At 51.7% G+C, this 27,854-nt stretch overlaps 5 protein-coding genes across 8 annotated transcripts; 2 read left to right on the top strand and 3 right to left on the bottom strand.

Moving 5' to 3' along the window:
• Nucleotides 1-1,244: 1,244 nt before the first annotated feature.
• IRGQ (immunity related GTPase Q) lies at nucleotides 1,245-18,368 on the bottom strand. Its single transcript, XM_019756582.2, has 4 exons — nucleotides 18,257-18,368; nucleotides 16,173-16,304; nucleotides 7,222-7,753; nucleotides 1,245-5,950 (listed from the first exon to the last, which is right to left on the bottom strand). The coding sequence occupies exons 3-4, from the start codon at nucleotides 7,749-7,751 to the stop codon at nucleotides 4,615-4,617; spliced, it is 1,866 nt and encodes a 621-aa protein (XP_019612141.1). The 5' UTR covers nucleotides 7,752-7,753; nucleotides 16,173-16,304; nucleotides 18,257-18,368; the 3' UTR covers nucleotides 1,245-4,614.
• Nucleotides 8,349-12,859, top strand: ZNF576 (zinc finger protein 576). 3 transcript variants are annotated; one of them, XM_019756588.2, is made up of 3 exons: nucleotides 8,349-8,564; nucleotides 9,174-9,271; nucleotides 10,905-12,859. In XM_019756588.2, the coding sequence occupies exons 2-3, from the start codon at nucleotides 9,190-9,192 to the stop codon at nucleotides 11,330-11,332; spliced, it is 510 nt and encodes a 169-aa protein (XP_019612147.2). In that variant the 5' UTR covers nucleotides 8,349-8,564; nucleotides 9,174-9,189; the 3' UTR covers nucleotides 11,333-12,859. The 3 variants fall into 3 exon arrangements, with proteins under 3 accessions (XP_019612147.2, XP_019612145.2, XP_019612146.2); XM_019756586.2 differs by lacking the exon at nucleotides 8,349-8,564 and adding an exon at nucleotides 8,575-8,811; XM_019756587.2 differs by lacking the exon at nucleotides 8,349-8,564 and adding an exon at nucleotides 8,577-8,837.
• Nucleotides 17,714-26,947, bottom strand: ZNF428 (zinc finger protein 428). Of its 2 annotated transcripts, none has more exons than XM_074314217.1 (3): nucleotides 26,814-26,947; nucleotides 24,162-24,365; nucleotides 17,714-18,378 (listed from the first exon to the last, which is right to left on the bottom strand). In XM_074314217.1, exons 2-3 carry the CDS (start codon nucleotides 24,235-24,237, stop codon nucleotides 17,879-17,881), a joined length of 576 nt encoding a protein of 191 aa, XP_074170318.1. In that variant the 5' UTR covers nucleotides 24,238-24,365; nucleotides 26,814-26,947; the 3' UTR covers nucleotides 17,714-17,878. The 2 variants fall into 2 exon arrangements, with proteins under 2 accessions (XP_074170318.1, XP_074170319.1); XM_074314218.1 differs by lacking the exon at nucleotides 26,814-26,947 and adding an exon at nucleotides 25,284-25,428.
• LOC109460825 (small ribosomal subunit protein uS14) lies at nucleotides 18,580-20,726 on the bottom strand. The gene has a single exon (XM_074314219.1). It carries the CDS (start codon nucleotides 18,858-18,860, stop codon nucleotides 18,690-18,692), a length of 171 nt encoding a protein of 56 aa, XP_074170320.1. The 5' UTR covers nucleotides 18,861-20,726; the 3' UTR covers nucleotides 18,580-18,689.
• On the top strand, nucleotides 21,633-24,202 carry SRRM5 (serine/arginine repetitive matrix 5). Its single transcript, XM_074314220.1, has 2 exons — nucleotides 21,633-24,015; nucleotides 24,119-24,202. Exons 1-2 carry the CDS (start codon nucleotides 21,976-21,978, stop codon nucleotides 24,200-24,202), a joined length of 2,124 nt encoding a protein of 707 aa, XP_074170321.1. The 5' UTR covers nucleotides 21,633-21,975.
• Nucleotides 26,948-27,854: the final 907 nt, after the last annotated feature.

The following is a 27,854-nucleotide window of genomic DNA, read 5'->3' as shown; positions in this document are numbered from 1 at the left end:
TTCCTTCATCCTACATGGCTAGCACCGTCCACAGGTGTTCTACTCATCATCATAGAGCAGCTGCCAACTCAAACATTGCCCATTTCTGTGCATAGTAAAGAACCCAGGCAAGTCTCACCTGGATGCTTAAATGCTGCGATCCCGAAGTGACCTGATACAACTCATTGGATGGAGCTAGTCACATGGCCCCACCAAACCCCACGGGGACCAGGAAGTACAGTCCTGTCCCGTGACAAGGACATGTTTCATAAACAGCATGAATGGCCACCTTGGCCTCTTGGGTGCTGTTTCTCATTTTATCGTCACAGAAACTCCAGGTGATAGGAACTATTAGTCTCATCCCTGTTTTCAGGAGAAGAATCTGAGGCTCAGAAAATGGATGTCATATTGGAGGTCGCGCAGCTAAAAAGTGGCAGAGCTTAAGATTTTATTTATTGGGTCATATTGAGACGAGACCATATCGCAGAGAGAGGGAATGAAACTGTAGTTATCTTCTGCTATATAACAAACCTCTCTAAATTCCTTGGCTCAGAACAAACACCTTTTATTTAGCTCATGATTCTATGGGTCAGCAATTTGGTCTGGGATCAGCTGGGTGGTTCTTCTGCTAGTCCCTGCTGAGTTCAGCTGCTGGGTTCAGCCCAGGCAGCTGTTTCAGAGGGTTGGTTGGCTGTGAGTTGGGGTGTCAAGGTTGATTGGGCCACATCTCGCTTTATCACCCAGCAGATGAGCCAGGGTTTCTTGATGTGGCACTAGTGGCAGAGATCCTGAGGGCAGCAAGAGAGGAAGCCCCACCCAGTGCATGAGCATGGTCCAAACCTCTGTTTGCATCATGTTTCCTGTTGTCCCAGTGGCCAAGCAAATCACATGGCCAGGTCGAGTCAGGATGAGAAGAGCTTGGCTACAGAGAAGCTGAACAAATTGGGAGCGTTAATGGGTCAAGCTGGCTCTGGAGCTAAGATGCTTTATCATCACAAGCCCCCCAAGGTTGAAAGTCACTGGTCCTCCCCACCTCCAGGCAAAACTGAGATACAATCTCTTGACTCCAGCCCAAGGGAGTCTTTCCTGTATAGACCCCCACCATTCCTCCTCTCCCAGGACCCAGGAGTCCCCATACTTGGCTGCCTCCTCCTAACCCCAGTCACTTCCTCCCTCAGATCTAGAAATTCAGGCTTCCAGCTCCAGTTAAAATCCCAAGTATCTTCTTTTCCCCCTTCATATCCCAAAAGAACAGACACACAATGGCATGTCTACTTACTTTTTATTCACTCCTCCAAAAAGCACCACAGGCCAACCACACCCTTGATTTGCCCTTCAGGGTTCCCCACACCAACGGACACAAGTCCTTCCATCATTATCCAGAAATGTAGGAAACTCAGCTAAGGATGAGATTGTCTCATCCACTCACGTTCTTTGTGCCTATTCTGTTTCTGGCCATGGCAATGCCAAGATTCATCATACATTTCCTTGAATTCTTGCCTTTGAGGGTCTTCCAGCCTGGAGGTGTCAGGTATACACATCCTGATGGCACCAGCAATCCTTCCAAAGGGAGGCTCAGTCTTTTCTTCTTGGATGTTCCCAGAGACAGATGCCTCACTAGCAACCTTGTACCTCCACAAAGCCTAAAATTCAATGCCATCAAAAGTCATGATTTAAAAGGCAACCACTCCAAAAGTGCTGATATACAATTATATACAGTAACACAATCAGCATTCCCCAACAGAGAGACACACACAAACACAACTCGGTCTTTGCTTTCTCAGATATGATCTCTGGCATGAGGGCAGAGGGAATTTGGAGCAGAGAGCAGAGATGTCAGACAGGACCAAATCAGAGATGGTGTCAAAGTGGCAGAAAAACAGATGGGCACTCTGTGAACAAAGGCATGGAGGTGAGGCAGGAGGTGCCCAGACTACAGTTGTCTTGGTGCTGCCCAGGGCTGAGGGCATGTAGGTAAGGGCATCCAGACTGCCGCTTGAGCTCCCAGTGTGCCAGGCTTCTCAGGAGGAACTACAGTATGTTGACTTGTGAGAGAGAGAATGCATATAGCTATGTACACACTGAATTCTCACAACAACCCTGTGAGGTAGATACCATTTGCTAAGTGACTTGCCCAAGGTCACCCCCAAAGTCAAGAGGATTGTCTGACCCTAGAGCTATGCTAATAGAATTTCACTTCCCCTAAGGCTTTGAGTGAGCTTTGAGGATAATGACTCAAATTCAGTATAAAGCCAAATGCTTTTTCGCATCTTGCCCATCTCAACTTTGATGGGACAAATTGTGCCAGGTGGGAATTCAAGATAGAGATGGGGGAGCCATCCCTCAAGTACTTGCCCCTCAGATCAATTACCCTTGCTTTCAGTTGTCAAAGGAAATAGGACTTTGGAAGGAGTTATGGTTCTCGTCCAGCCATTTCACAAATGGGAAAACAGGCAGTGGCCAAAGTCACCTGGAGTGACAGTGGCAAAGCCAAGCTTGCTTTCCAGGTTCCCTGACCTCAGACAGGCACTTCCTCTCCATTATATGCTTATGTTTCCCCCCATCTCATTCCTTTCCCAGTCTTGTGGCAAGAGGCCGACAATCTACATTCCAGCCTTAGTTCTGCCACTGACTAATGAATTAAAATAATATTTACTAAGCACCTACTATGTGTCAAGCACGATTCTAGGTGCTGGGGGTACAGTGGAAAACAAGATGGACAAAGGGATAATAGCCAACAAACAGGTAAATAAATAGATAAATAAGGTAATTTTCTACAGTAATAACTGCTACAAAGAAAATTAACCGGCTGAAATGAATAATGGGGTGGGGGTGAGCTACTTCAGTTAAAGTGGTCAGGAAAGGCCTTTCTGCGGGGGCATTTGAGCTGAGACCTGATTGACAGAAGGAGCCAGTCATAGAAATCTCGGGACAGAGCATTCTAAGCAGAATGAACAGCAAGTGCAAATGTTCTAAGGCAGGACCCAAGGTGGCCCATTCAAGCATCGAAGGAAGACCTAGCAAGCTGGTTGAGGGATAAGGTAGGGCAGAGAATGAAAAGCGGCAGGGGCCAGACCATGTAGGGCCTAGAGCCTGCCCTCTCTGGGCTTTGCTCTCCCCATTAATCATAAAAGAGATTCTGCGGGGTGGTCTCTCAGGTTCCCTGCTCCCCCGTCCCTGTTTTTGACAATGAAGAATTCTGTGACTCGTGGCTGCTCCTTTACATGTAGGTGGCAGCCCAGAACATTCCAGGCACTGTGGTTTCTGCCTTTGCCTCAGTTGCAGCACATTCCCACGGGCTAGAACATCTGCCCAGCTGTTCTGTGGGTCGCTTGCTCACTGCAGCACTCTCTGTGTACACCAGAAGGCAGAGCCTCTTGAGGATGCCTGAGGGAACCAACACAGAAACATCTGGGTTAGTACAGCAGTATAGCTGCTTCTCTAAAAAGGCAGGTGTACAAAATACCAAGGCCAGAAAGGGTTCAGGCTTGACGACAGAAGAAACCAAGGCCAAAAGAAGACAGAAACCACTAGAGAGAGGGACAGAATAATTTCCCCAGAGAGGCCTCGAATCACTCAGCACCTATGAAATGGGGGCAGTCTTATCCTTTCCGAAAGTCACAGAGAGGGGGTCAGTCTCCAGGACCCATATTCATTAGGGATTTGCAGAAGAGACCTCCGAGGTATGGGTTCTTGCCCTTCCATACCCAGAAGACCTCATTTCTGGTCTCCGACTACCCGGAGCCCACCACGCCCCTCTTACCTCCTCCCTTCATTTTCGTGGGGGCCATTCTCCCCACAACAGCTAGGAAAGGAGTCTAGGTCACCAGGCCCCCCCACCCCCGATGAGCAAATATGAAATATCCCTCTACTAACCAAGAAAGTCCAATGTTTCTAGCTCTGTAACACAGCCCGTTCCCTCTAGATGCAGACCTCCCACTATCCAGGAATTAGGAACCAAGGTCCATAGCCCACTTGGGATCCAGGAGTCTGAGGACCCATACTGTTCCTCCCCTCTGAGGCCCCCATGATGATTCAAAGCCCACTGCCTCTTGAGGAACTGGGAGCCTGTGTGCAGGCCTATTCTAAGGAAACATAGACCTATGTCTCTTTGTGGCTCAAAGTCCAAGGGTTCCAGCTCCCTGGAGTTCCCAGACCCAGTCCTCCATACTGGAATCCCTAGTACATGGAGAGCCCCTTATCAGAAATCAGGGCTTCCTCTCCCCCTCCCCCTGGAGGACTAGACATCCAATAATAGATCGTTTCTACTTCCTTGAAGACCAAGATATACCCTCTTCTAGGAGTTCAACCCCTCAACTCCCCTCAGAACACAAGTCTGGGGGTCCTGCCCAGTGATCCCCAGAATAATCAGGAGTCCTGACCTCCAGATTCTATTCTCCTTCAAGACTCAGGAACCCAGGTAACTGGAAGCCACATACCCCAACCAGTAGTCAGAGCCTCATCCCATTCAAACACCCAGGATTTGAAGTGGCCGGCCGGGTGCTGTTAGCTCAGAGGCTCAGATATCCCATGCCAGAGTCTGGACCCCCAACCCCCCTCACTCTAAACGGGACTTGGAGTTCTCAGCTCCTGGAAGCAGAGCACTCAGAAAGTCCCAACTGTGATCCCCACCCCTCACTGTGCAGGCGCATGGGGTGCCAGCACTGCCTCGGCGTCTGCCAGCATCTCGTCCAGTGCCTGCAGTAGGACACCGTGCGCTGCACGGTAACCCAAGCCGCCAGTGGCTGCTGCGCCACCCGCGGGCCACAGGAAGGAAAGCGCCCCCAGCGCTGCGCCCCCAGCAGTGCCCTCGCCTGCCCAGGCACCCAGCCTCGCCTCCACTTCAGCACGTGTTACCGGGCCCGGGAAGTGCGTCCGCTCTGCCAGCTCCCCAGGTGCCATTCCCAGCATGCGTTCGCGTCGGGCCAGCGCCGCTGGTTCGAGCCCTAGTGCCCTCCGCCACTCTGCCAGCTGACCGCGCAGAAGCGCCACGTCACAGGCCCAGCCGAGCCCGGGTACTGGGGCGGCCGCTGCCGCCAGGCTGGCCAGCAGAGCCGGCCGCCACGCCCCAGCCCGCAGCGCAGCAACCTTGGTTCGGGCTGCGCGCGGAGACATTGGTGGCAGCGCCAGTAGCAACGCCCCAGCCTGGGCCGGGGCAAGTGCGCGTCGCAGCCACTCACAGAGCCCGGGGAGTCCGCCCCGCCGCAGGGGGAACACCGGCGGTGGCGCCTCCTCCAGCACCTCCCATGTATCGTCCTCCGGACTCCCGGTGGCCACACGCTCGGAGTCCCCGCTGCCTGATTGCTTCGAGCCACCAACCTGCTGCAAACTCTCAATGCCTGCTTTTGCTGAACCTTCCCCACTGCCTGCTTTCTGTGATCCAGTGCCCCGTGTCTCCCTTCCCTCGCTGCATGCCTCCTCCAACCCCCCTACGTCTGCGTTCTCTAGGCTCTCGCCCCCGCTGGGTTTCTCTGCTTTTTCCTCCTCTTCCAGAGGCTCCGGATCCTTGCCCTGGCCGTCTGTTCGCACGCACACCAGCGGTGCATCCGGTAGCACCAAAGGCCTGACCTGGGCCCAGTCCTCCTCAGTGGGGGCCCCAGGAGTAACGAGGATGAGAACGTCATAATGGGTAGGGTGGGGGGCAGCAGCAGTGCCCGCGGAGCCAAGAGGTACGGTCCAGAGCACCACATTGGAGCGCTCTGGGGCTGGGTAGGGCGTGGGTTCCGCAGGCACTGAAGCAGGCACGGCCCCTGGGTCCCCAGGATCCAACCCAAGCAGCATGTTCAGCACAAGGCCCACGTCAGCCATGCCAGCCACAGCCAGGTCCAGCCGCGCGCTGCCCAGTCGCTCCAGGCTACCACGAACCCAAGACAGTGCCGCCTCCAGACCACCGGTCTCAAAGGCTTCGCGCACAGCCTCCAGCTCTGCTGCGCCCAGCACCTCGAAGCCATCCTGAGCAGGTGGCAGGAGCCTACGGGGACAGGAAAGGATGGAGTCAAGGGCAAACGGGACTAAACGCGGGAGAACTAGACTAGGGGGACAGGACTGGGCTATGATGACAAGGGTGGAGCTTTCTGAATAATCCCCGAGTGAGGCAAGAGCAGGAAAGGGAGGGAGGGGGTCAAATAATGGCACAGCCGATAGAAACCCGGGCTATAAAGAAAAGGATAGGGGCTTAAAGCAGGAATGGGGCGTCTTGTTGAGGTCAGGTTTCTCAGAGCCTAAAACCAGGACCCCGCCTAAATCTGCCCCGAGAGAGAGTACTTGGGGGCGGGGCTTCTCCAAGGGACCTTCAAGGTTAACAAAAGGCCATGCTGGGCCAGGCAAAACACACAAAGTGGGGCTTGGAGCAAAGACAGAATCGCAACTGTATTGTGGGCTAAATGAAAGTCGAGCACTATTCACTATTCGACATGGGCAAAGTCACCAAGCACACTTTTTCCTGAGACCGGGTGTAAGGAAAGGAATAAAGACCAGGGGAGAAGCCTCACCTACTAGTTCCTACCAAGGAGGTGTGGCTAAGGAAAAAAGAGGAGCAGTGGGCCTGGAGGAGAGGTGGCCCCTCTCTCACCCTCATTTTGACATCTATGAAATGAGGGGACTGCGTGTTGTGGGAGAAAATTCAGGAGGTAGCTAGCAAGAAGGCACAGAAACAAGAGGGATTAGAAAAAGGAAGTGGGGGAGGGCACCCAGAAATAACGAGGCTCACTGAGGGTGTGGCTTTGGGCGACTGGGATAGCTTGAGAGCCAAGCTGACAGGGAAGGCAAGGAAGAGTTGACAGTGTACAAGTCCTTAGGTAAAATCCTCACGAGGGTCACAAGCTTGTGTGGGAGGGAGAGCTCTCCTTCAAACTTTTGCCTGGGGATAGCATTTGGGCCGTAGGTCCTGGTGTCTCCTAAAATACTCATTAGGAAGTGGGGCTTGTGACAGAGCGCTCACAGGAGGTGGGTCCTGGATAACAAGTCCGGACCTCCAGCTGGCCTTTGGCTAGGGCCGGGCCTAGATGACAGAAGAGTTAAGCACAGAGCGCTTGCTTGGGTGGAGCCTCCCTGACCTCAAAACCTGCGCTGAGGGGCGGGACCTGGATGCGGGAGCAGGGCCTCCAGCAGGTATCCCGTCAAGCTTAGTCCCAAACTCGCTAGGGGCGGGGCCTCGCAGACCTCAAAGATCACTTCAGGGGGCTGGGGCCTAGACCGTATAGGACCAGGTCCCCCCAACCCACACTGAAAGGCCGCGCTCACCTCTGCAACGCCTCCGCCTGGCTCCGCAATGCTCCCCGCAGGCGCTCCAGCTCCTCGCAGCTGTTGCTGCTGCCGCAGTCCGTCTGCAGCACGAAGAGAGGCGCGGCTCCCAACCCCGTGCTGTCCAGCAGGGCCGCTGTCTGATCCCGGGCCTGGGCTTCATTCTGTGAATCCCCAGGACCGAGGTTCCGCACAGCCAGCAGAGGGGTCCCTCGGGCCATGGCAGCCCGCGCTGCTTCCCCCAGTGCTGGAGCCAAGGGTTCGCCGTTTCCCTCGGGGCCGGGCAGCACCAGTACCAGCACGTTAGCCTCCGCGGCCCAGGGCCCCGGCGCTGCGGGGGGGCAGCTCAGCTCGCCCAGGAAGAGGCCTGGGCCCGCAGCTCGCAGACTGGGGACCCCGGGATCCGGCCGTCCATCGGGGATATCTACCATCTCCACATCCTTGTTGCACAGCGCTGCGATCAGCGCGGACTTTCCCGAACCCGGAGGCCCCAGGAACAAGGCGGTCACGTCACCCCGCGGCGGAGGCATAGCTGGGAAGCAAGGGGTGAGGAAGACCCAGGTCAAGAAGACCCAGCCATTTTCTTTCCTAGTCCTCCACCCTGCCCCCTTCTTCCATTCTCGGTTGTCACTCCCAAGGATCTAGAAACCCGGCGCCCAGACCCTATTCCCCAGGGACCCCGAGTCCTAGCCAGCCCTTTTCCTGTATGTTTCCCCTTCTGTTTCAAAAACTCAGAAATCCGGCCTCCAGCCCCGTCCTCCCTCAGGGACAGATTTTTTTTTTTTTTTTTAGTCCCCCTCGCCTCCCAAATCACCAACCGAGCAAACAGCCTTCACACGGAAGAGCGCAGTTGCCGGCAGTGGGTCAGCGGCTGAGAAGCCCGCCCCTGGGTCGGGCGGACAGAGGCCGAAGAGGGTGGAGCACAAGAATTTGGGGATGTCTAGACAGGATCCAGGCTCTATCTAACCTTACGTCACTCCTTTTAGGAGGTGTGTCTTGGAAGCGCGATCTCAGGGACACAGCCTTTCCCAGCGCCTGCGCAGAACAGCCGAAGCGCACTCGCTCCCGAACTCCGGCTGCCGCAGTGACGGAAACAATGAGGGAGCCAGAGCGCCTGCGCGCCAGGAGCGCCTAGCACCCTTGCGCAATAAACTTAGATCTGTACGGCACGGGGGTCTCGTAACGTCATCATAACGCACCCCAGTGCAGAGAAGGACCCCTCCCGTTATTTTTGAGGCCTGAGTAGGCGTGACTTCATCACTGCCGGTTGGCAATCCGAGATCTCAGTTTCGAGAAGCTCACCAGGCGAAAGGGAGTGGAAACCACCAGGACCTTGCGACTCGGTGGGCCCTATCCCGCTTCCCTCCGGGTGGCGGCGCTGTGACAACCTACTGACAGGCACAACGAAAGGCAGCCCTCTGCTGTCTGGAGAAAAGCCTAAGCTACCAACCTGGGGAGGGAACCGAGGGCAGTGCTTGAAGCAGCGGGACACAGCGGCTGAAATCGCGCGTGGGAGGCGGGGGCTCTGGGTGGAACAAGAGTTACAGGATGTCAGAGAAAGATGTCTCCCGGGAAGAGGCGGGCTAAAGCGTGGGTACCACTACCTGTCTCGACAGGTAGGAGATGGGGAGGAGGATGGTGTCAAAGATCAAGGGTTCTGCGCTCTGAATTCAGGGAGCTGGTTTGATGTAGGTCTTAGGTCTCACACAGGTGAGATGGCGCTCAGGGGAGTCACAAGCTTTTGGGAGAGTTGAAGCTTCTCTAGTGAGAGCTCCATCAGGTCAGAGTTCAAGGAAATGGTATCTCGCGGGGGGAGGGAGGGGGTGTCAAAAGCTGGCAAGGAGATCCTCTACATTAAAGGTCATCGAATTAGCAGGCTCTCTAAGGCTGGGGACAGATGAGCTACTTCATTTGATTTACTATTTTATCGTGTGTACTACTCTCTTGACCAGAGGGGTCCTAGTCACCATGGAGGACCCACCCCCTGAAGAGACCATGGAGCAGCAGGATTTGTCCAAGAGGAGTCCCCGCAGTACAAAAGGCAACATCTGTGAGTACAGCTGGCCAGAGGAGGGTGGGGTGCAGAAGCTGATGCTAAAAGGATTTCTACAGTATTTCAATGTCCAAGGCGCTGCAGGCACTTGTTGGGGAGCTGCCTTACCAGAAACTGACATTCCCCATCCTTACCCATATGCTCAGATGTACCCACCCTGCTTTGTCCACCTAAATATGAATGGGATGCAGTTCAGAGGGACAAAGTGGCATCCAGAGAGGCTTGGGGTGGGAGATGTGGCACGGAAAGAGCAGAGACTGTGAGAAGAGCCCCAAGGTTCCAGTCCCAACTCTGCCTCAGACTTTCAGTGCAACAGGGGCCTTGGTTTCCCAATATGTCAAAAGGGGTTCCACTACTCACCTCACGGGGTTGTTACCGGGATTAGCAGCAGAACAGAGGAAAGCTTGAGGCTAAGGAAGGTAGCCGGTTTGACATGGCAACAGCTTCTACTGAATGTTTGCTCTGTGCTAGGCAATTATCACTCCTTACCTCATTCAGTCCTCCTAACGGACTCTATGAAATTGGTTATTACCACTTTCAGATGAGGGAACTGCGGCAGACAGGTTAAGTATTTATAACAATGAGAGCCAGTGTCGATGCCCTCCAGCCAAAGACCCCCTCCCCCCGCAGGAGCACACCTGTAGTGGGACAAGTTGGGTTTATTGCTTGCTCACTGCACAGAGGAAGCACAGACCATGGGGGCACTGGGGCATCTCACTCAGTAACAGTTACAAAGGACTGATTATAGGATTTGGGTTTGTGGTAGGTGACTTTGCGGAGAATTCAAAGAAGGGTTTTGCTCTGGATTGGATAGTGACAGGAAGCAGGGGCAATTGAACGGTCAGCTATCTTAAAAAACCTAGAAGGCAGAGGAACAAAGCAAGGCACAAAGCTGTGATTGGTAAAGCAGCAGAAATCACTCATATATTAGCCAGGATGGAGGGTATTTGGTCATTTTTGTGGCTTGGAAAATGTTCCCATTTTGTGTTCAGATGCTATTATGGCATGGTCTTGTCCGGATTCATGTCAGTCACAGAGTAGCCTTTCTGAGGATGTTCTGTGACATTGTGTATGTTCAACAGGAGCCTATCTGTGAGTGCCAGGCCAGCTCCCGGCTGTGGGGCTGCTTTTCTCTTTCTCAATAGTAAGAATTGCAAACCATCATGTATGACTATTCTAAGCACTTTCCATAAATTCATTCATTTATTCCTTACAACAACCCTATGAAGTAGATGCTGATACGGTTTAACCCCATTTTCCAGATGAGGAAACTGTTGAACCTGCCTAGGAAGTAGTAGAGCCAGGATTCAATTCCAGGCAGTCTGGCTCCAGAGGCTGTGCTGTAAATAACACAGCTCTGAGGGAAGGGCAGACTCCCTGGGTTCCAGTCCTGACTCCATTTCATTTCCTAGCCTCATGATTGTGGACAAGTTGCCCAACCTTTTGGAGCCTCGGCCTGATCATCTGTAAAACAGGTCCAATAATAATTTGCCGGTACCACTATCCAGCCCTGGCATACAGCCTGGCACATAGTAAGCACTGAATGTTAATTGTTGGCATGATTCTGGGGTTTGGGAGAGGTCCTGGAGACTCTTGCTGGCCTCCCCCGACCTCTCCCCACATCCCTCAGGCCATCTGGGGGCCCTGCAGTGCACCCGCTGCCTCATCACCTTCGCCAATTCCAAGTTCCAGGAGCGTCACATGAAGCGGGAGCACCCAGCGGACTTCGTGGCCCAGAAGCTGCAGGGGGCCCTCTTCATCTGCTTCACCTGCGCCCGCTCCTTCCTCTCCTCCAAGGCCCTGATCGCCCACCAGCGCAGCCACGGTCCAGCCACCAGGCCCTCCCTGCCTGTTGCACCCACCACTGCCCAGCCCACCTTCCCCTGTCCTGACTGTGACAAGACCTTTGGGCAGGCCGCTTCTCTGAGGCAGCACCGCCTGGCGCACAAGACCCGCGACCCTCCTGGCCCCTTCGCCTGCACTGAGTGTGGTCAGGACTTTGCCCAGGAAGCTGGGCTGCATCAACACTACATCCGGCATGCCCGGGGGGAGCTCTGAGTGCAGCCTCAGCCCTCCCCAGGGCAATGGAGGCTCTGCAGCCCGTGGGACCCACCTCTGATATGGGACAGGTCCTTCGAGGGACTTGCTTCCCTCCTGGGAAAGGCAAAGGGCTCCTGGTAAATAGGACCCGGAAGATGCTCATTTAGAGTTTCAGTCTTTGGAGGACACAAAGACCTTCAGAGTAATAGGAAAATCAGACAATAGGGAGATCTTTTGTTTAAGAAAAAAAAAATGAGCAAGAGGGAAAATTGTTATTTGTATTTCCCTCATTCCCAATTAAATAGTTTGAAATCACAAGTAGCTGCAGATTGTGTAATGACCTTTAATTCTGCCCAGATGAATGCCATGGGCTGTAGAAGCAAAGTGCCCTGGGTTTGTGCCTGAATGGGGACAGGGAAGGTGAGGTGTTGCTGGCCTGTCAGGCCACCAGATGGGTCCCAGATGGAGCAGCTCAGGCCTCTGGAATAGGGCGGCAAAGTTGGATGCTGTGCTGAGCCATGCGGGGGTTGCACTTCGAGTCCTCGTCTCCCCACCCCCTGCCAGCCCTGCCCGCTCAAGGAGGGGCCGTGGCACTGAATGGCCCCCCACCTCAGATCATCTATTGCCCATTTAAATAATTTTATGTACCATTCTGGTACATTTTGTATATGGGTAGGTGAGATGGCATGAATAAACTAACAGAAACAGTACCTAAAAACAGAAAAAGTCTACATTAAGATATTTAAACAAGGAACTCGGGCTTTTTAGCAGGAATTCCCAGAGAACATAAGAAAGGCATGAGGAGTGGGGAGCTCAGGGCAGAGCTGGCCTGGCCTGTGAGGAAACTGGTTTGGAATCAAACAGAGATACCTTCTGTTTCCTGTCGTATTTGGCCAACATTGGAAGATTTCCCATTAGACCCGATTTTCAGCTCTTAAAGGCCCAACCCGGGCTGCGTCCCACAGGGCCAGTTTTTCTCCCTGCTGCTAGAGACAATGGTTGATGCCCTGCATATAATAATCCGACTCATTTGAATCGACGGATGTTTTTAAAGCCCACAGGTGGGATGGATGTGGTAAAGACTGGTATCTGTCTCCCAATTTCTTGTTAGGCACATGATGGTTGCAAAGATTACATTCCCCAGACTTCCTTGCAGCTAGATATGGCCATGCCACAGTTCTGGCTAAATTTCTGGGTGGTCCTCAAGCTTTAGAAAGGGACATGCCTTCCCTCCACCTTCCTACCTGTAATGTGGACACGGTATCCGGGCATCTTGGACCACGAGAACAACACGTGGGGTGGCAGAGCAACAAAATAGCAGGAGCCTAGGTCCCTGGTTGACTTCATGGAGCAGAGCCGTCATACCTGCCCTGGAACGTCCACTTCCCTACTGTCATATAACAGAAATAAGCCTCTATCTTGTTTAAGCCACCACTGTTTGGGTCTGTCACATGCAGCGTAATTTATAGCCTAAGGCAGCAGTCTGCAAACTATGGCCAAATCCAGCTTGCCTCCTGGTTTTGCGAATAAAGTTTTATCAGAACAGTCATGTTCATTCACTTATGTATTATCTATGGCTGTTTTCACACAGAACAGTAGTTTTGAGTAGTTGTAATAGAGATCATATGGCCCACAAAGCCTAAAATAGTTACCATCTTGCCCTTTACAGTAAAACTTTGCTGACCCCTTCTCTAAGTGACAGATATACTACCTACTCTGAGCCTGGAAGCAGGAGTCCCAGCCTGGGAAATACTACCTCTAGCGGGTGTGTGTGTGTGTGTGATTTGGGGCAGGGCTAGCTAGCCTGAATCTCTGCTGAGGTGACTTATAGAGAAACTGGCTTGGAGTCAGTTGGCCATCACTTTTTCCCAAGATATCAATTTCACCAAAGCCAAATATTTCCTTTGACACCTGGTGAAAACCCAGAAGTTTCACACCACCCTCTCAGTGGCTCCCCTAACCCCAAACCTAAGGCTCTAACCCCACATGCTCTCCCAAGATAGACAGCCACCTGCTCAAGTCTGCCTTTGGCATCCTATTCTCTGTACACTCTCCAGATGTCATAGATTCCCAAGATTTAAATAGCATCACTGGTAACTCCCAAATCTTTATCCTTACCCCAGACTTCCCCCATGAGATACAGACACCTGGATGACAAATGGGAGTCGCAAACTTAAAATGGGTTATCATGACTCTTACAGCCCCCTATCTCCACAACTGCCATCAGATTAGTAAACAGTGCACTCTACTTCTAAATTCCTGAAGAGTCTACTTCTCACCCAGCCCTACTCTCACTACTACCCCTGCTATGACTGCCCCGCCCCCGTCTCTACCACAGACCACTCTGTATGTAAATCAGCTTATGTCACTCATTTAAAACCCTCCAATGGAATCCCATAAATAACACCCAAAGACCTCACCCAAGCCCACAAAACCCAACAGTGCTGGCCCCAGCCCACTAAGCAATCTCCACTCCCTCCTTGCTCTGTTTTCTTCACTGCACTCTAGCCATACGTACCAGGCTGGCTTCTGCCTCAGGGCCTTTGCACTTGCTGTTCCTTCTGCCCGGAGTGCTCTTACCCAGAACTTTGCAAGGCCATCTCCTCAGAGAGGCCTTCCTTGCGTGCTTGGCTAAAGTAGCCCCTCCAACTCTTACCCTGATTTAATTTCTTCTCAGCACTTCAACACCTGGAATTATCAGACTTTTATTTCATTATCTGTGTCCTTATGCTGGAAACCACGCTCCTGAGGACAAGTGTCATGTTTTTCTCACTGCTTCATCCAAAGCACCTAGGACAGCGCTTACCATGGAAGCTCAAAAAATATTCCTTGACCGTGTGTTTACCTGTGTCTCTTGGCCTCCAGCCTGCCTTAGAGAGAAGGCTTCTGTTAAGTCCTGCCCATGAGCGGTATGGGCAGAGGAAGGTAAGAAGGGAAAGGGCCTCACCTTGCTTTAGGCTCCAGAGGGAACCCCTCCAGCACCTTTCTGTACTCTCACACAAGGCACTGCGCCCCTCCGGAGGTTTAAGCTCCAGCAGCATGGCACCTCGTCACTGATCCTACACTAGCCACACGTGGCCTGCCCTCTAGGCACATGTGGTTTCTCATAATCTTGCTTCTCTTTCTGTATCCCTGTCCTAGAGGTGAAAGCTTCTTGCAGACACTAATTTCTCGATTACCTCACTTTTCCATGCTTATTCTTCAGGCTTCAAACACCTGTGTGACCAGTTCCCTGTATTAAATCAGCTCTTTGTAAAGGGGATCAAATATATGGTGATGAAGGAGAACTGACTCTGGGTGGTGAATACACAATGGGATTTATAGATGATGTAATACAGAATTGTACACCTGAAATCTATGTAATTTTACTAACAATTGTCACCCCAATAAATTAAAACAAACAAACAAACAAAACCAAACAAACAAACACAAAAAATCAGCTCTTTGGAATTTCTAGCTCCATTTCCATATCCTGACTGGGTCCTGACTGAATGACCCCACTGGCAGCAGGCCGGGACTCCTGATGACCCGTCTCTCATGATCCTTAAGAATTGTTGCTGATGAATGGATAATTCTGTACATCTGTGCTTAGAAAGCAAGCCTTGTCTAGGGCAGAAGAGGGCTTAAGCATGCTGTCCCAAGAAACCAAATCCATCCGTACTGTTTCAATGAGCTCTGCATTTCAGCTCTGAAGATTGTGAGATTCAGAGATGCTCTGCTATAATGGGTATTCAAGTATCAGTTCAGAGTGGATAAATGTCAGGGTCTGAGCTTCTAGGATGGAAAGTGTAGGTTTTGAAAGATGCTTTGGTCTAAGATACTGTAACAGATGTCAAATGCAAATGCTCTTTGAGGTCAAGCAGGTACCATCAATCACTGAAGCAGGCAGGTTTGGAGGTCCAGATGCCTGACAGTGGGGCCTGGGCACACAGCAGGGAATACCCCATTAGCATGAGGTGACCCCAGCTCAGCTGCAGCAAACTACTGCCCCATGGGATTATGGATTCAGTAATCTAGATCTCATTTATTTTGCAAGAGAAGCCAGAAACCCATTTCTATGTGAAATCTGCACATTTTAAATGTTGGTAACTAAGATGATTAAAAAACTCAGTAACTCTGTGGAGACCAAATACATTCCTGCAAATCAGATGGTGGCTCCAGACAGCCACTGCCATTTCTGGTGTGTGGCTTAATGACTAAGAATGTGTGGAATCAAATCTGGGCTCTGCTAGTTACTAGCTGTGACTTTTAGAAGATAACTCAATGTCTATATGCCCTAGGTGTAGCAGCTATAAAACGGTCATGATAGCAGCCCCTGTGCCTCTAAGGATTATGACAATGACTCAGACTCAGAGAGAAAGCCAAAGTCGGTATAAGGGTTTACATGGCCTGACCCTCTGCCCCTCCCACCAGTCTTCAGCCTGCCGTCCTCAGCAACAGCCTTGAGGCCCCATGTGCTCTACCACAAACATCCCAAGCAGACTCCAACCTCAGGGCCTTTGCACTTGCTATTCCTGCAGACAGCAGTCATATGGCTCATTTCCTCCTCTCTAACGCTCTGCTTTGATGAGAAGGCTCAGTGAGGCCTTCCTGACCACCCTATGTGAAACTGCATCACACCTACACAAGCCTCCCCATCCTCCTTCCCTTTCCTCCACAGCATGTATTACCTTCTAACAGTCTATACATTGTGTGTTTCACTTCAATATCTAAGTGTCTGTCTGTCTTCCCCATCCACAAAGGCAGTGTCTTTATCATGTTCACTGCTCGATTCCAAGCGCCCCAAGTAGTGGCTGCCTCTTGCAGATGCTCAATAAATCACTGTTGAATAAATGAGTAAATAAATAACAGCCCCTACCTCATAAGGTTCCAAGGCGATTGTCCATATAAAGCTCTTAGCCCAGGGCCTGGTCCGCTGTGAGCGCTGACTTAATGATGGTCATTACGGTAATTCAGGTTCTATTCTTGAAGGTTCTTAGTTGCCAAGCTTCTATGAGTTAACACATGTAAAGCGCCTTAGAATAGGGCTTGGCACACAGTAAATGCTCAGTAAATGGTAACTATCATTATAATTAGGCTTCTATTTTCAAAGCAGTTTCGGTGCCAAGCTTCTGTAAATTAGTACTTCCCGTCTCAGAGCGAGAGCCAAAGTTTGGACAAGGCTGTAAGAAGCTGGCCCTCTGCTCCCCTCCGGCCTCATCCCTCCAGCTCTGCCCTCCCTCCCTCTGCTCCAGCCACTCTGGCCTTCCTGATACGGGCAGGCTCCTGCCTCCTCCCACCCAGAACTTTCTTCCCACAGATGTGCATCATTCCCTCCTTCCCTCCTGCAGGTCTGTCACCTCCTTAGGGAGGACTACACTATTTAAAATTGTAACCCCCTTCCAGAACTCTTCTCCCTTCTCTGCTTTGTTTTTCTCCACAGCAGTTACCACTATCCAGCACACACTACATCTCTCACTTGTTTACTGTCTGTCCCCACCAGTGTTTCCTTCCCCACTCCATGTAAGCTCCATAAGGACAAGGGTGTATTCCCGGGTGTATTCCCAATGCTTAGCACACACAGCAGGTACTCAAAAGATGTCTGCTAAATGAATTCATGGATCACAGGCCTTACCTCACAGAGTTATTCTAAGGACCTGATAAACTCATGCAAATAAAACGCAGAACTCTGTCAGTGCTGGGAAAATGGCAGCTGTGATTATGATTAAGGTTCTATTTTTGTAAGTTCCTAGATGCACAACTTGGATGAGTCAACATATATAAAGCTCTCAGAGTGGCACTTGGCACCCAGGAAGCGCTCATGAAGCACAGCTATGATTATAATGAACGTCCTCTTTGTGAAGGTTCTTAGGCGAAGTGGCAGAGAACACGAGCTATCCTCCACAAGCTGTTTTCTGCATTCTGGGCAGTTGGCTAGACTGCCTTTCCCAGACTCCCTTGCAGTGAGCTGTGGCCATGTGACTAACTTCTTGGCAAAGGAACATAAATGAAAGCAGTATGTACCACTCCTGGGCTGGTGCCTAGGAGAAAATATGTGTGTCTCCCCAGGCTCCCAGACCATGGCCACCCGTCGTCACCACGTCGATGACAACGGGCTTAAGGGATGGTCTGGGCCCCCAAATCACCATTTGGAGAAGGGCTGCCTGCCTACCTGAAACACCCACCCTGCACTATTATATGAGCAAAACAAAATTCTGTTGTATTTGAGTCTGTACATCATGGGGACCTTGTTCAAACCACATTGAACATAAACACTTAGTAAATATTGTCAACGATCCTGAAGTTCTCCCAAGAAGAAGCCCGGGTGGGGGGTATAAATGCCCCCACACACTAGAGTGTACGTACACACACACACACACACACACACACACACACACTCTCCCCAAACACACGGGACTAACACACACAGAATTTGGCGTTTATTCTGGCCTTCACACATCTACTGCTAAGACAACACAGATCGGCGGTGCCCGTCCCCCATGACCACTCCAATCTCCTCGGCCCCTTCCTCCCAGCCCACCCCTTCTGCGAAGCTCCCTGCTTTGGGGTGGGGGGGGTCTCTGCCTACACCTCACCCCGGGCGTGCAGCATGAAGTGCCCATGCAGCTCCCCGAGGTTGTCGAAGGAATCCTCACACTCCGTGCAGTGATAGGTCCCCTCCTCGTCCTCGTCCTCCTCGTCCTCCCTCCCAGCTGGGCGGCCCTCCCCAGCCCGAGGCGGCTCCTCCTCTTCCTCCCCGAGGACCCTGCCTTCGGGGGCTGGCGCTTCCTGGGGGGCTGTAGCAGGGCAGCAGAGCCGGCAGGGTGGGGTGCCTGGAGGGGCCTCCCCAAGAGGTGAGCGGCCACAGAGCTGGCAGGGCTGAGCTGGGGGGCCCGGGGCCTGAGCTGCACGGGGGGCCCGGCGGGAAGGGCCACCCCGGCCCCCGCCCAGGCGCTGCTTCACCTTGTAGCCAGGGTCATATTCGGGGTCGTCAGTGGTCTCCTCTTCCTCCTCCTCCTCATCTTCTTCCTCTTCGGAGTCTGGCTCTGAGAGTGTGTACTCGGAGTCAGAGGAATGCTCGGGACCTGGAGGGCGACAGGTGGGGAAAGACAGAGGCATCAGAGGACAGGGCTGTGCCCGGCTGTCCCCTCCCTGGGCCCCATTCAGGCTTGCACTGTATGGAGAGGGGTAGCCTGGGCACAATCCTGCTCTTCCCCACAGATGTTCCCCGTCGCATAGAACAGGGTTTGGCACACAGTAGGTGCTCAAACAAATGAATGTCTTGTAAGAACTACATTTTTTTTTAAATCGAAGCCTTTTTATTTTACGTACAAAGAGCTGACATTGTTTCTGCTATAAGATAGTTAGCTTGCATGATTCATTCATGGAAGTTCACTTAGTCCAACTTAACGAAGCCTATATCCTTCGCGTACTGACGGAAACACTGGCGACACATATTGAGGCCGTATTTCCGGATCAGACCGTGCAGGTTTGAGCAGACACGGCAAGAACGAGAACCCTGACCGAATTTTCTTGGATGGCTCCAGTAGAGCTGCCGGTGACTCATCTTGCTCCCTCAGGCGCAACGAGGTAAACGGACAAGAACTACATCTTAAGGGGTTACTAAGGACAAAATAGGGCTAAAAGTAGGAATAGCAAAAAAAAATAACAGTCCCAGCAGCATCCATTGCTATTGGAAGAGGCCTATTCTTTTTTTTTTTTTAAGATTTTATTGGGGAAGGGGAACAGGACTTTATTGGGGAACAGTGTGTACTTCCAGGCCTTTTTTTTCCCCAAGTCAAGTTGTTGTCCTTTCAATCTTGGTTGTGGAGGGTGCCGTTCAGCTTCAAGTTGTTGTCCTTTCAGTTTTAGTTGGAGGGCGCAGCTCAGCTCCAGGTCCAGTTGCCGTTTCTAGTTGCCGTTTCTAGTTGCAGGGGGCACAGCCCACTGTCCCTTGCGGGAGTCGAGGTATTGAACTGGCAACCCTGTGGTTGGGAGGACACGCTCCAACCAACTGAGCCATCCGGGAGCTCAGCAGCAGCTCAACTCAAGGTGCCGTGTTCAATCTTAGTTGCAGGGGGCGGAGCCCACCATCCCTTGCGGGACTCGAGGTATTGAATTGGCAACCTTGTGGTTGAGAGCCCACTGGCCCATGTGGGAATCGAACCGGCAGCCTTCGGAGTTAGGAGCATGGAGCTCTAACCGCCTGAGCCACCGGGCCGGCCTAAGAGGCCTATTCTTGTGTATTAACTCACCTAATCCTTACAGCAACCCTGTGAGGGAGGTACTGCTATTATCCCTAAGTGACAAATGGGGAAACTGAGGCACAGAGCAGTGAGGCGTCCAGTTACACAGCTCTAACCGGGAAAGCTAAATATGGGTGATGGCCTACATTGGATCATTTTAGGGAGGCAAACATTTGAACAGGTATTTCAGCAAATTAAAACACACAGTATCTATGTACTTTGATACACTCATATATGTGGTTTTACATACAGTCATGTGCCGCTTAACGACCAGGATACATTCTGAGAAATGTGCTGTTAGGCAGTTTCGTGGTTGTGAGATGTTGTGGTTGTGCAAACACCACAGAGCGCACTTACACAAACCTAGACAGTCTAGCCTACTACACACCTAGGCTATTGCTCTGTGGGGAGGAAAATTAATTTGCCCTCTACCCTTCTGGGTTCTTGGCTGAGACATCCCTGCAATAAAAGACAAACAGAAGACAAAAGTCTAATGACATGTATACCTCCTGTGTACATGGGACAGACCCAGGAACACTGAGTAATTCCCCCAAAGGCTGAAGCCCCCACCTTAATTAAATTCCATCTCCAGTTGAAGACAAAGAGGTTGGGCGTGGGGTGACCAGGAAAAGCACAGTAACCAGGGGCAAGGTTGTATGCAGATTTAAATCCTTGTCTTTTGCATGGATAAGAGTTTTCTAGAGATAAAGTCATTTCCATCTTCCAGGTACAGTGAGAGACACCCCTTACAAATGGAGACTTCCCTTACAAATGTAAATGTCTTTTACAAACGGTAACTTCTTAGTTTTCAGAGCTTCTCCCAAATCTGCCTTTCCTTGAAAATAACCAGCCTAAAATAATCCTTATGCCTAACAGCCCTCCAGTTGACCCTTGAACAATGCAGGGTGTGTGTGTGTGTGTGTGGGGGGGCGGTTAGGGGCCCGGATCACCAACACAGTAGAAAATCCGAATGTAACATAAGTCGCCCACATGCAGACTCACAACCACCAGTTGACCCTCTAACACCGAGGGTCAACTGAAAAATCCCAGCATGAGTGGGCCTGCGCAGTTCAAACCTGTGTTGTTCAAGGGTTAAATGTATTTTGGGGTGACAAATTCTGTTCCCCTATGGCTCCCAGGCTACAACCTGTACAGCAGATTACTGTAGTGAATACTGTAGGCACCGGAAGCACAATGGTATTAGTGTAACGTATTATGCTACAACATTAAGATGGCTATGACGTCATCAGGCAGTAGGAATTTTTTCAGCTCCAGTATAGGCTTACGGGACCCCGTCATACATATGGTCACCGAAATGTCATTAAGTGGCACATGACTGTATATATAAATATCTAGTGAAGTGAATTAAAATATTTATAAGTATAGATATATTACTGTGATTTCATAGGTATGAAGGACATGCCTAGGACAAACTTAGGTTAAAAAAAGGAAAAACATGTAAAGTCCGTGCACAGGAAAGGGTGATATCAGCAGTTGCTATGGGGGGTCTGCACACAAACACTGGTCTGGGAGGGGGGAGTCTCCACTTTGGCAGCAGTGCAGGAAATACTGGCTTCTTTCGGTGCAGTGGCAGGAGCCTGCCAAAAGCACCTCCTAGGACTGCAGCAGCCTTGCCCTGCATCCATCAGCCCCCCTTCCTCAGTTTCCTCTGGCAGCCCTAACTCAGGAGCCCGTTACACCTGAGCCAGCCACACCGGGCTCCTGTGCCTCCACACCCCAGGCGTGCACCCGCCTCAGGGCCTTGCCACCCTTTCTGGAGGTGGACTAAGGCTTGCTCCTGCCCCTCCGCCAATTCTCTGCTCAAGTGTCACCTTCTCAGGGGCACCCTGGTCACGCTGTCTAACCAGCAATCCCTCCCCAGCATTCCCTATGGCCCTAACTTTGCTTTATTTTTCTCCTCTACTTATTTTACACAACATCTGCTTGTGTGTTTACTGCCTGCCCCAAAAAGCAGAGACTCTGCCTGGTTCATTGCTTGGGTGGCCCCGAGTCCTCATCTCCCACGTCCAGGCCGTTGCCTCCGCTCTCCTCTGGCCTGGGGTGACCTTTCCTTCACTACCAGCAAACTCCTGCTCTTCTTTAAGGCCCCAGCTCCCATGTCACCTCCTCTTTGAGGTCCTCCCTGACTCCCCAGGGGTTAGTGTCTCCTCTGGGTCCCCTAACAACCTGACCATCTGAGCAGTGAATGTCTGGGTCTAGAGACTAGCGACTCCTGGGAAAGCAGGACCTGGCTGGCAGTCTTCGTGTCGCCAGCAATGCTGAGCCCGAGTCAGCAGGAGGACACATTCGCTGAATAGCTGCAAACCACAGAGGAAACATCTCTGCCCTTGGGATGGGGCCCCACCCCTCTTTATCCTCCCACCTCTGACTTCACACCACCTACCCTCCAGGGCCTTCCATGCCCACTATGACTTCATGCAGTTGGCCTGTGAAAGGCAGCACTCAGGTCGTCCCCCATGGCTAGCTACCAGGTCTTTCACGTCCCCCGTGGCTTCCAGGACCACAAGCCCTTTTGCGCCCACCATGTCTTCTCCACCTACAAGATCCTCAAAGCCCAGTGTGTCTCCGGCGTCCACTGGACCCTCGATGCCCACAGCATCTCCCAAGCCTCATGCCTCCGTGAAGACCACTAAATCCGCAAGGCCCACCAAGCCATCGACAGCACCCAACTTAGTCAGGAGCCCCAGCAGTTCCAAGTCTACCAGATCGGCAAGTACAAAGACAGCCCCTTCTAAGCAGCCCAGCAGCCGGTCCCAAGGCCGCAGCAGGGCGAGAACACCCAGCAAGGCCAGCACTGATACCAGGGCCAGCACTGACACCAGGGCCAGCAAAGCCAGCAAGGCTGGCAGGGTAAGACACCACCAGCAGAAGGGCACACACAGCCGGGGCAGAACTCCCAGTCGGAAGAGACCTCAGGGTGCAAAACAAGGTATGCCCAGCAGGGAAAGAACTCCTACTTCCCAGCAAAAACAGAGTGGGGGGAAGAGTTACAGCCAGCCTAGAACCAACAACCAGGAAAGGAGTGAGAGCCAGCCTAGGAATAAGAGCAGAGAGAAGAGTTATAGCCCCCCAGGAGCCTCGGGTATGGGGAAGAGTTTGAGGCTGGTTGTAACCCGCGGTAGAACAAAGAGTTACAGCCCCACCAGAATTCTCTTCAAGGAAATAGGTTACAGCCAGTCTCCATCATCATCGAGGAGGGTAAAGAGTTACAGTCAGATGGTTACCCTCAGCAGGGAATGGAGTTACAGCCCAACTGAAATGTCCAGCAGGGTCAAGTGTTACAGCCAGGGTAGTGTACCCAGCAGGACCCGAAGTCACAGCCGATCTAGCACCCCCAGCAGGACTCAAAGTCACAGCCGGTCTAGAACACCCAGAAGGGCAAGAAGTCGCAGTCGGAAGAGGACCCACAGCAGGGTGAGAAGTCACAGTTGGAAGAGAAATCACAGTAGGGCAAGAAGTCGTACCCGGAAGGGAACTCCCAGCCAGATGAGAAGACATAGCCAGTCTAGAACCCCCAGCAAAGAGAGAGGTCACAGACGATCTAGAATCCCCAGCAAGGAGAAAGATCAGAGAGAATCTAGAAGCCCCAGCAAGGACAGAGATCATAGCCGATCTGAAACCTCCAGCAAGGAAAGAAATCACAGCCGAGCTAGAACCCCCAGAAAAGAGAGCTATCACAGCCAATCTAGAACCTCCAGCAAGGCAAGAGGTCATAGCCGATCTAGAAGCTCCAGTAAGGAAAGAGATTATAGCCAATCTAGAAGCTTCAGCAAAGAAAGAAGAGATCATAGCCGATCTAGAAGCTCCAGTAAGGAAAGAGATTCTAGCCGATCTAGAAGCTTCAGCAAGGAAAGAAGAGATCATAGCCAATCTAGAAGCACCAGTAAGGAAAGAGTTTATAGCCAATCTAGAAGCTTCAGCAAGGAAAGAGATAACAGCCTATCTAGAAGCTCCAGTAAGGAAAGCGATCACAGCCGAACTAGAACCCCCAGAAAACAGAGCGATCACAGCAGAACTAGAACTCCTAGAAAGGAGAGAGATCATAGCCAATCTAGAAGCTCCAGCAAGGAAAGAGATCACAGCCAGTCTAGAAGCTCCAGCAAGGAAAGAGATCACAGCCGATCTAGAAGCTTCAGCAAGGAAAGAGATGACAGCCGATCTAGAATCTCTGGCAAGGAAAGAAGAGATCACAGCCGAACAAGAACCCTCAGAAAAGAAAGAGATTACAGTGGAACTAGAGCTTCCAGAAAGGAGAGAGACTACAGTCGTTCTAGAACCTTCAGCAAGAGAGAGGACAGCCAATCTAGAACCCCCAGCAAGGAGAGCATTCACAGCCAATCTACAACCCCCAGAAGTCTCAGCTGGAAAGGATCCTTTAGCAGGACACAGAGTCCCAGTCAGAACAGAACACCCACTGAGACAGGAAGCCAACCCCCCTCAAGATTTCTCAGCAGAGCCCCAATCCCAAGCCAGGATCATATTCAAGTCAACACCACCACCTCTAAGGCCATCTCACCTGGAGTCAAGATTTCTCAGCAGAGCCCCAATCCCAAGCCAGGATCATATTCAAGCCAACACCACCACCTCTAAGGCCATCTCACCTGGAGAGAGGTCCTCATCATCTTCTTCCAAACTGGCGTAGCCCCCAGTCTCAGCTGGCTCACGGGTCTCTGTCATGGCCAGGGGACGGGGACAGAAGACAGGAGCAGAGCAGCAGCTGGGCAGTGTCCCTCCCCGGCCAGCTCTCCACAGCCACACCTCGGCCACAAGTTCTCTAATGCAAGATGTCAGCAGGTAGAGGGATGCTGGACAGGGGAAGGAAAGGCCTGTGGTGACTCAATAAATTTTTACATAGCATCTGCCTCCCCAGGCTTAGCTGTGTGCTCAGTGCTGGGGGCAAGGCAAAGATGGCCCCAGCTCTGTCCCTGACTGCCTCCAAGGCCTTGACTGTAGTCCCTGCCCCTCTGTAGGCCTTAATTTACCCACCTGAGTAACAAAGCTGTCTGTGGTTCTTATTCAATGGGGTGGGGAAGGGTAAGATTCCAAATATTTAAAGGTGGGAACAAGCCTGGGCACCAATCAGAACTGAGGGTAAAACATGGTCCTATGCCCAATATTAATCCTTTTGTTGCTAGAATGTGGGAAAGCCTGGAGTTCGGGGAGGATCCAAACTAGCAGTTGGGCGTACGGATTACTTGGCATAGTGGTGATATACCAACCAGTCTAGAAGTATTTAAATATTTAAACAATGGTATGGTTGCACTAGTCTGTGAATGTCAGTCCTAGTTCTATATCCATTAATACCTTGGCAAGATAGTGTCTAAGTTTGAGTCCTAAATCTGCCACATTCTAGCTGTGTATCTTCAAGCAAAGGACCTAACTTCTCCAGTCTGTCTCCTTCTAGATGCAAAAAGGGCTTCCAGGATTTCACTCGTGTATTCCTCATCATCATGTCGAGACAGATTCTCTCCTTTGTATAGATGAAGAAATGGAGGTAGAGAGGATTAACAAGTAGCCCAAGGTCACACCAACTGGGAGAAACATGAACTAGGATTTGAAGCCATGTCATCCTATATCTCATAAAATGAATCCTCGGCTGAAAATATTTTTCGAGGATTCAGTAGGTTCATTCATATAAATTGCTCATATGTGGCAGGTCCTCCATTAACAGGCTGTTACTACTCCCATTTCTGCCTCTCTATCAACCATTCCAGATTTCTCACCTGTTCCTGTGCACACCAGGGCTTTTCACATCTGTGGATCTTAGCAAATCCTGCTGTTCTTGTCTAGAATGTCCTCCTTCTCCTTTGTCACGCCTCCTCACCCTACAAGTCTCACCTCAAACACAAGAACTTCTGTACTTCTTCCCAACCCAAATACCATGTCTGCCTCTACCAAGAAGCCTTCTCTCAACTCCTCTCCTTTCTCTCCCTCTTCACCAATACTTCCCTACACACACACATACCCACTTCGTCTCCCAGTGCACTACCTAACAGGGAGAGCTGCAGAACAAGTTAGTGAAGGAAGATGGCAGCCTCAGCTGCACCTCTTATATGTCAAGATCTGTGCTGGGCACTAAGTATACAATGGTGGAAAATACATGGTTCCTTCAAAGCCTGGAGGTGATGTTTAATGCTGGGGCTAAAGAGAAAAAGATTAGGTTTGAAGTCTAAAGGAGGCTGGCACAGGGGAGCTTTCTAAAGATACCTGGATATGGGCTTTAAGGACAGGGAAGATTCACAACTGGCAGAGGATACTGCTTGTAATACCTGTTGCCTGTAGGGCCCCATTTAATTTGGGAATTCTACTTTATGTCAGGATAAAGTTGCTAGATTTAGTAAATAAAAACAGACAATGCTCAGTTATATTTGATTTCAGATAAACAACAAATTATTACTTAGTATGCATATGTTCCATGCAATACTTAGGATGTACATTTGTTTATCTGACATCAAATTTAACTGGGCGTTCTATATTTCAACTGGCAACCAGGCACTATTGGGACTTCAGGAGAAATTGCTCACCAGTCTAGCCACCCTTCCCCAAACCCACATCACACAAGGCCCCTTCCAGAGTGATCCATATATCAGATGGAGGAATTCCTTGGTGAACAAGTCCCATTCCTACGATGATGGCAGCCAGACTGGCTCCCATGATCTTAAGAGGGGCATAAATGAGGCTCCCTTATACCTTGTGGGCAAGACCCCACAATGTCTTGAGCCTGTATCAAGCAACTCCCAAGATGCCCTGCGCGAGCATAATAGGCACCCCTTTCCACAATACTGAGGTAAAGAAGCCAGTGCAAAACGTTATACGAGACAATAAGGACCAGTCCCCACAATGGCCCGCGGCAATTCTTCCCAGGATGCCTCCGGCCTATAATGACCACCTTCCAAGGTGCTCTGTGTCCAAGCATCCAAATTTCCAAAATGCTCAGCGGAGGGTGTGTGACAAAAGGGACCGGTTCCCCACAAGGAGCTAGGATAATCCTTCCTAGAATGCACCAGTCCTATAACGACTAGCGGATAGATTCCAACAACGTTTAGGGGCGGGCGCCCCCTTTCCCAGGATGCCCCAGGACGGCACGGAGCCGAGTGGGGGGAGAAAAGGGAGCCCAGGTCTCGCCCTCAGACTATCACCGCCGAAGACTGCTGCCGGCTCTTCGGTGACGGGAGCCGTCACTCCCATCATGCAGCGGTGCCCGAGAGCCCGCTTCCCAGCATGCCCCGCGCACCTTGATCCCGGACACTCACCGGCTAGGGCGGCCCCCGCTCCGGCTCGGCGGCGGCGGCGGCTGCACGCCCGGGCTCGGCGCCTGCGCTGCAAGTGGGGTAGGAGGGAGCGCGAGGGGCGTGAAGAGCCTAGGGCGCTTGCGCGGCGAGATGGACCATTCCTGGCTCACAGTGTGATTGAGGGGCTATCCGAGTCGTGCCATGGATGAGGCCCGGGCAGGGGGTTCCGGGCTTTGCCCCTCGCTGTCCGGGTTCCCTTGGTACAGTCCGCAGCTGGACTGAACAAGAAACTGCGGGACTCGCGCGTGCGTGAGCGCAGCAGGAACGCGCCTTAAGGAAGATGGGATGCCCCGGGGGTGGGGGTCGCCAGCTCGGCCGGGATCCTGGACCTAAAGCCTACTCATTTGTATAATCTTAGCGCGGGACAATGGGAGGCCTCCAGCGCTGAAAGGGGTTATTTGCATATTCCCCAGAGGCCGTACTCCCGAGCGCAGTGATTAGCATATGTGAGGCGGGGGGCGCGCCTGAGCAAAGCGCGTGCGCAGAGGGGCTACGGACTAGCGCTAAACTGTTAGCCTTGGTTGGGTCGGGATCAGTTTGCATCCGGTGAGGGGGCGCAAGGACCAGGACCCTTACCAACCCTCTCATCCCTCCACCCCCAACCAGGATAAATAATTACTACTCTCCGCAGTGAACAAGACAAACCTGACCCCTAGCCTCCTGGCGCCCCAAAGGAAGGAGGTCCACACGTAATCAGAACTACAACCCCGGGGGGGGTTAGACTTGGGATGAGTGGAGCATAGGAAGCTGTGGGGGCCAGAGGCGCCCGCCCCACCCTGGAAAGGATTCCAGGAGATGGTGATCTTTAAGCCAAGAATGAATAGAAGCCAACTGGAATGGGAGTCTTTCTGGCAGAAAGAACAGTAAGGGCAAAGAAAGCCATAGAGGCAAAAAAAAAAAAAAAAGTACATGGTACATGATTTGATTGAAGAAGTGAAAGGAGATAGTATGCCTAGAACCCAGAATTAGAGAGGGGAAAGGCTCCCACATCCTGGAAGTGAC

The sequence above is a fragment of the Rhinolophus sinicus genome, linkage group LG11, assembly GCF_036562045.2.
Source record: "Rhinolophus sinicus isolate RSC01 linkage group LG11, ASM3656204v1, whole genome shotgun sequence".
In the NCBI taxonomy this organism is placed as follows: Eukaryota; Metazoa; Chordata; class Mammalia; order Chiroptera; family Rhinolophidae; genus Rhinolophus; species Rhinolophus sinicus.
The sequence above is the reverse complement of the archived record's forward strand: the minus strand, read 5'-3'. Positions and strand labels throughout refer to the sequence as shown.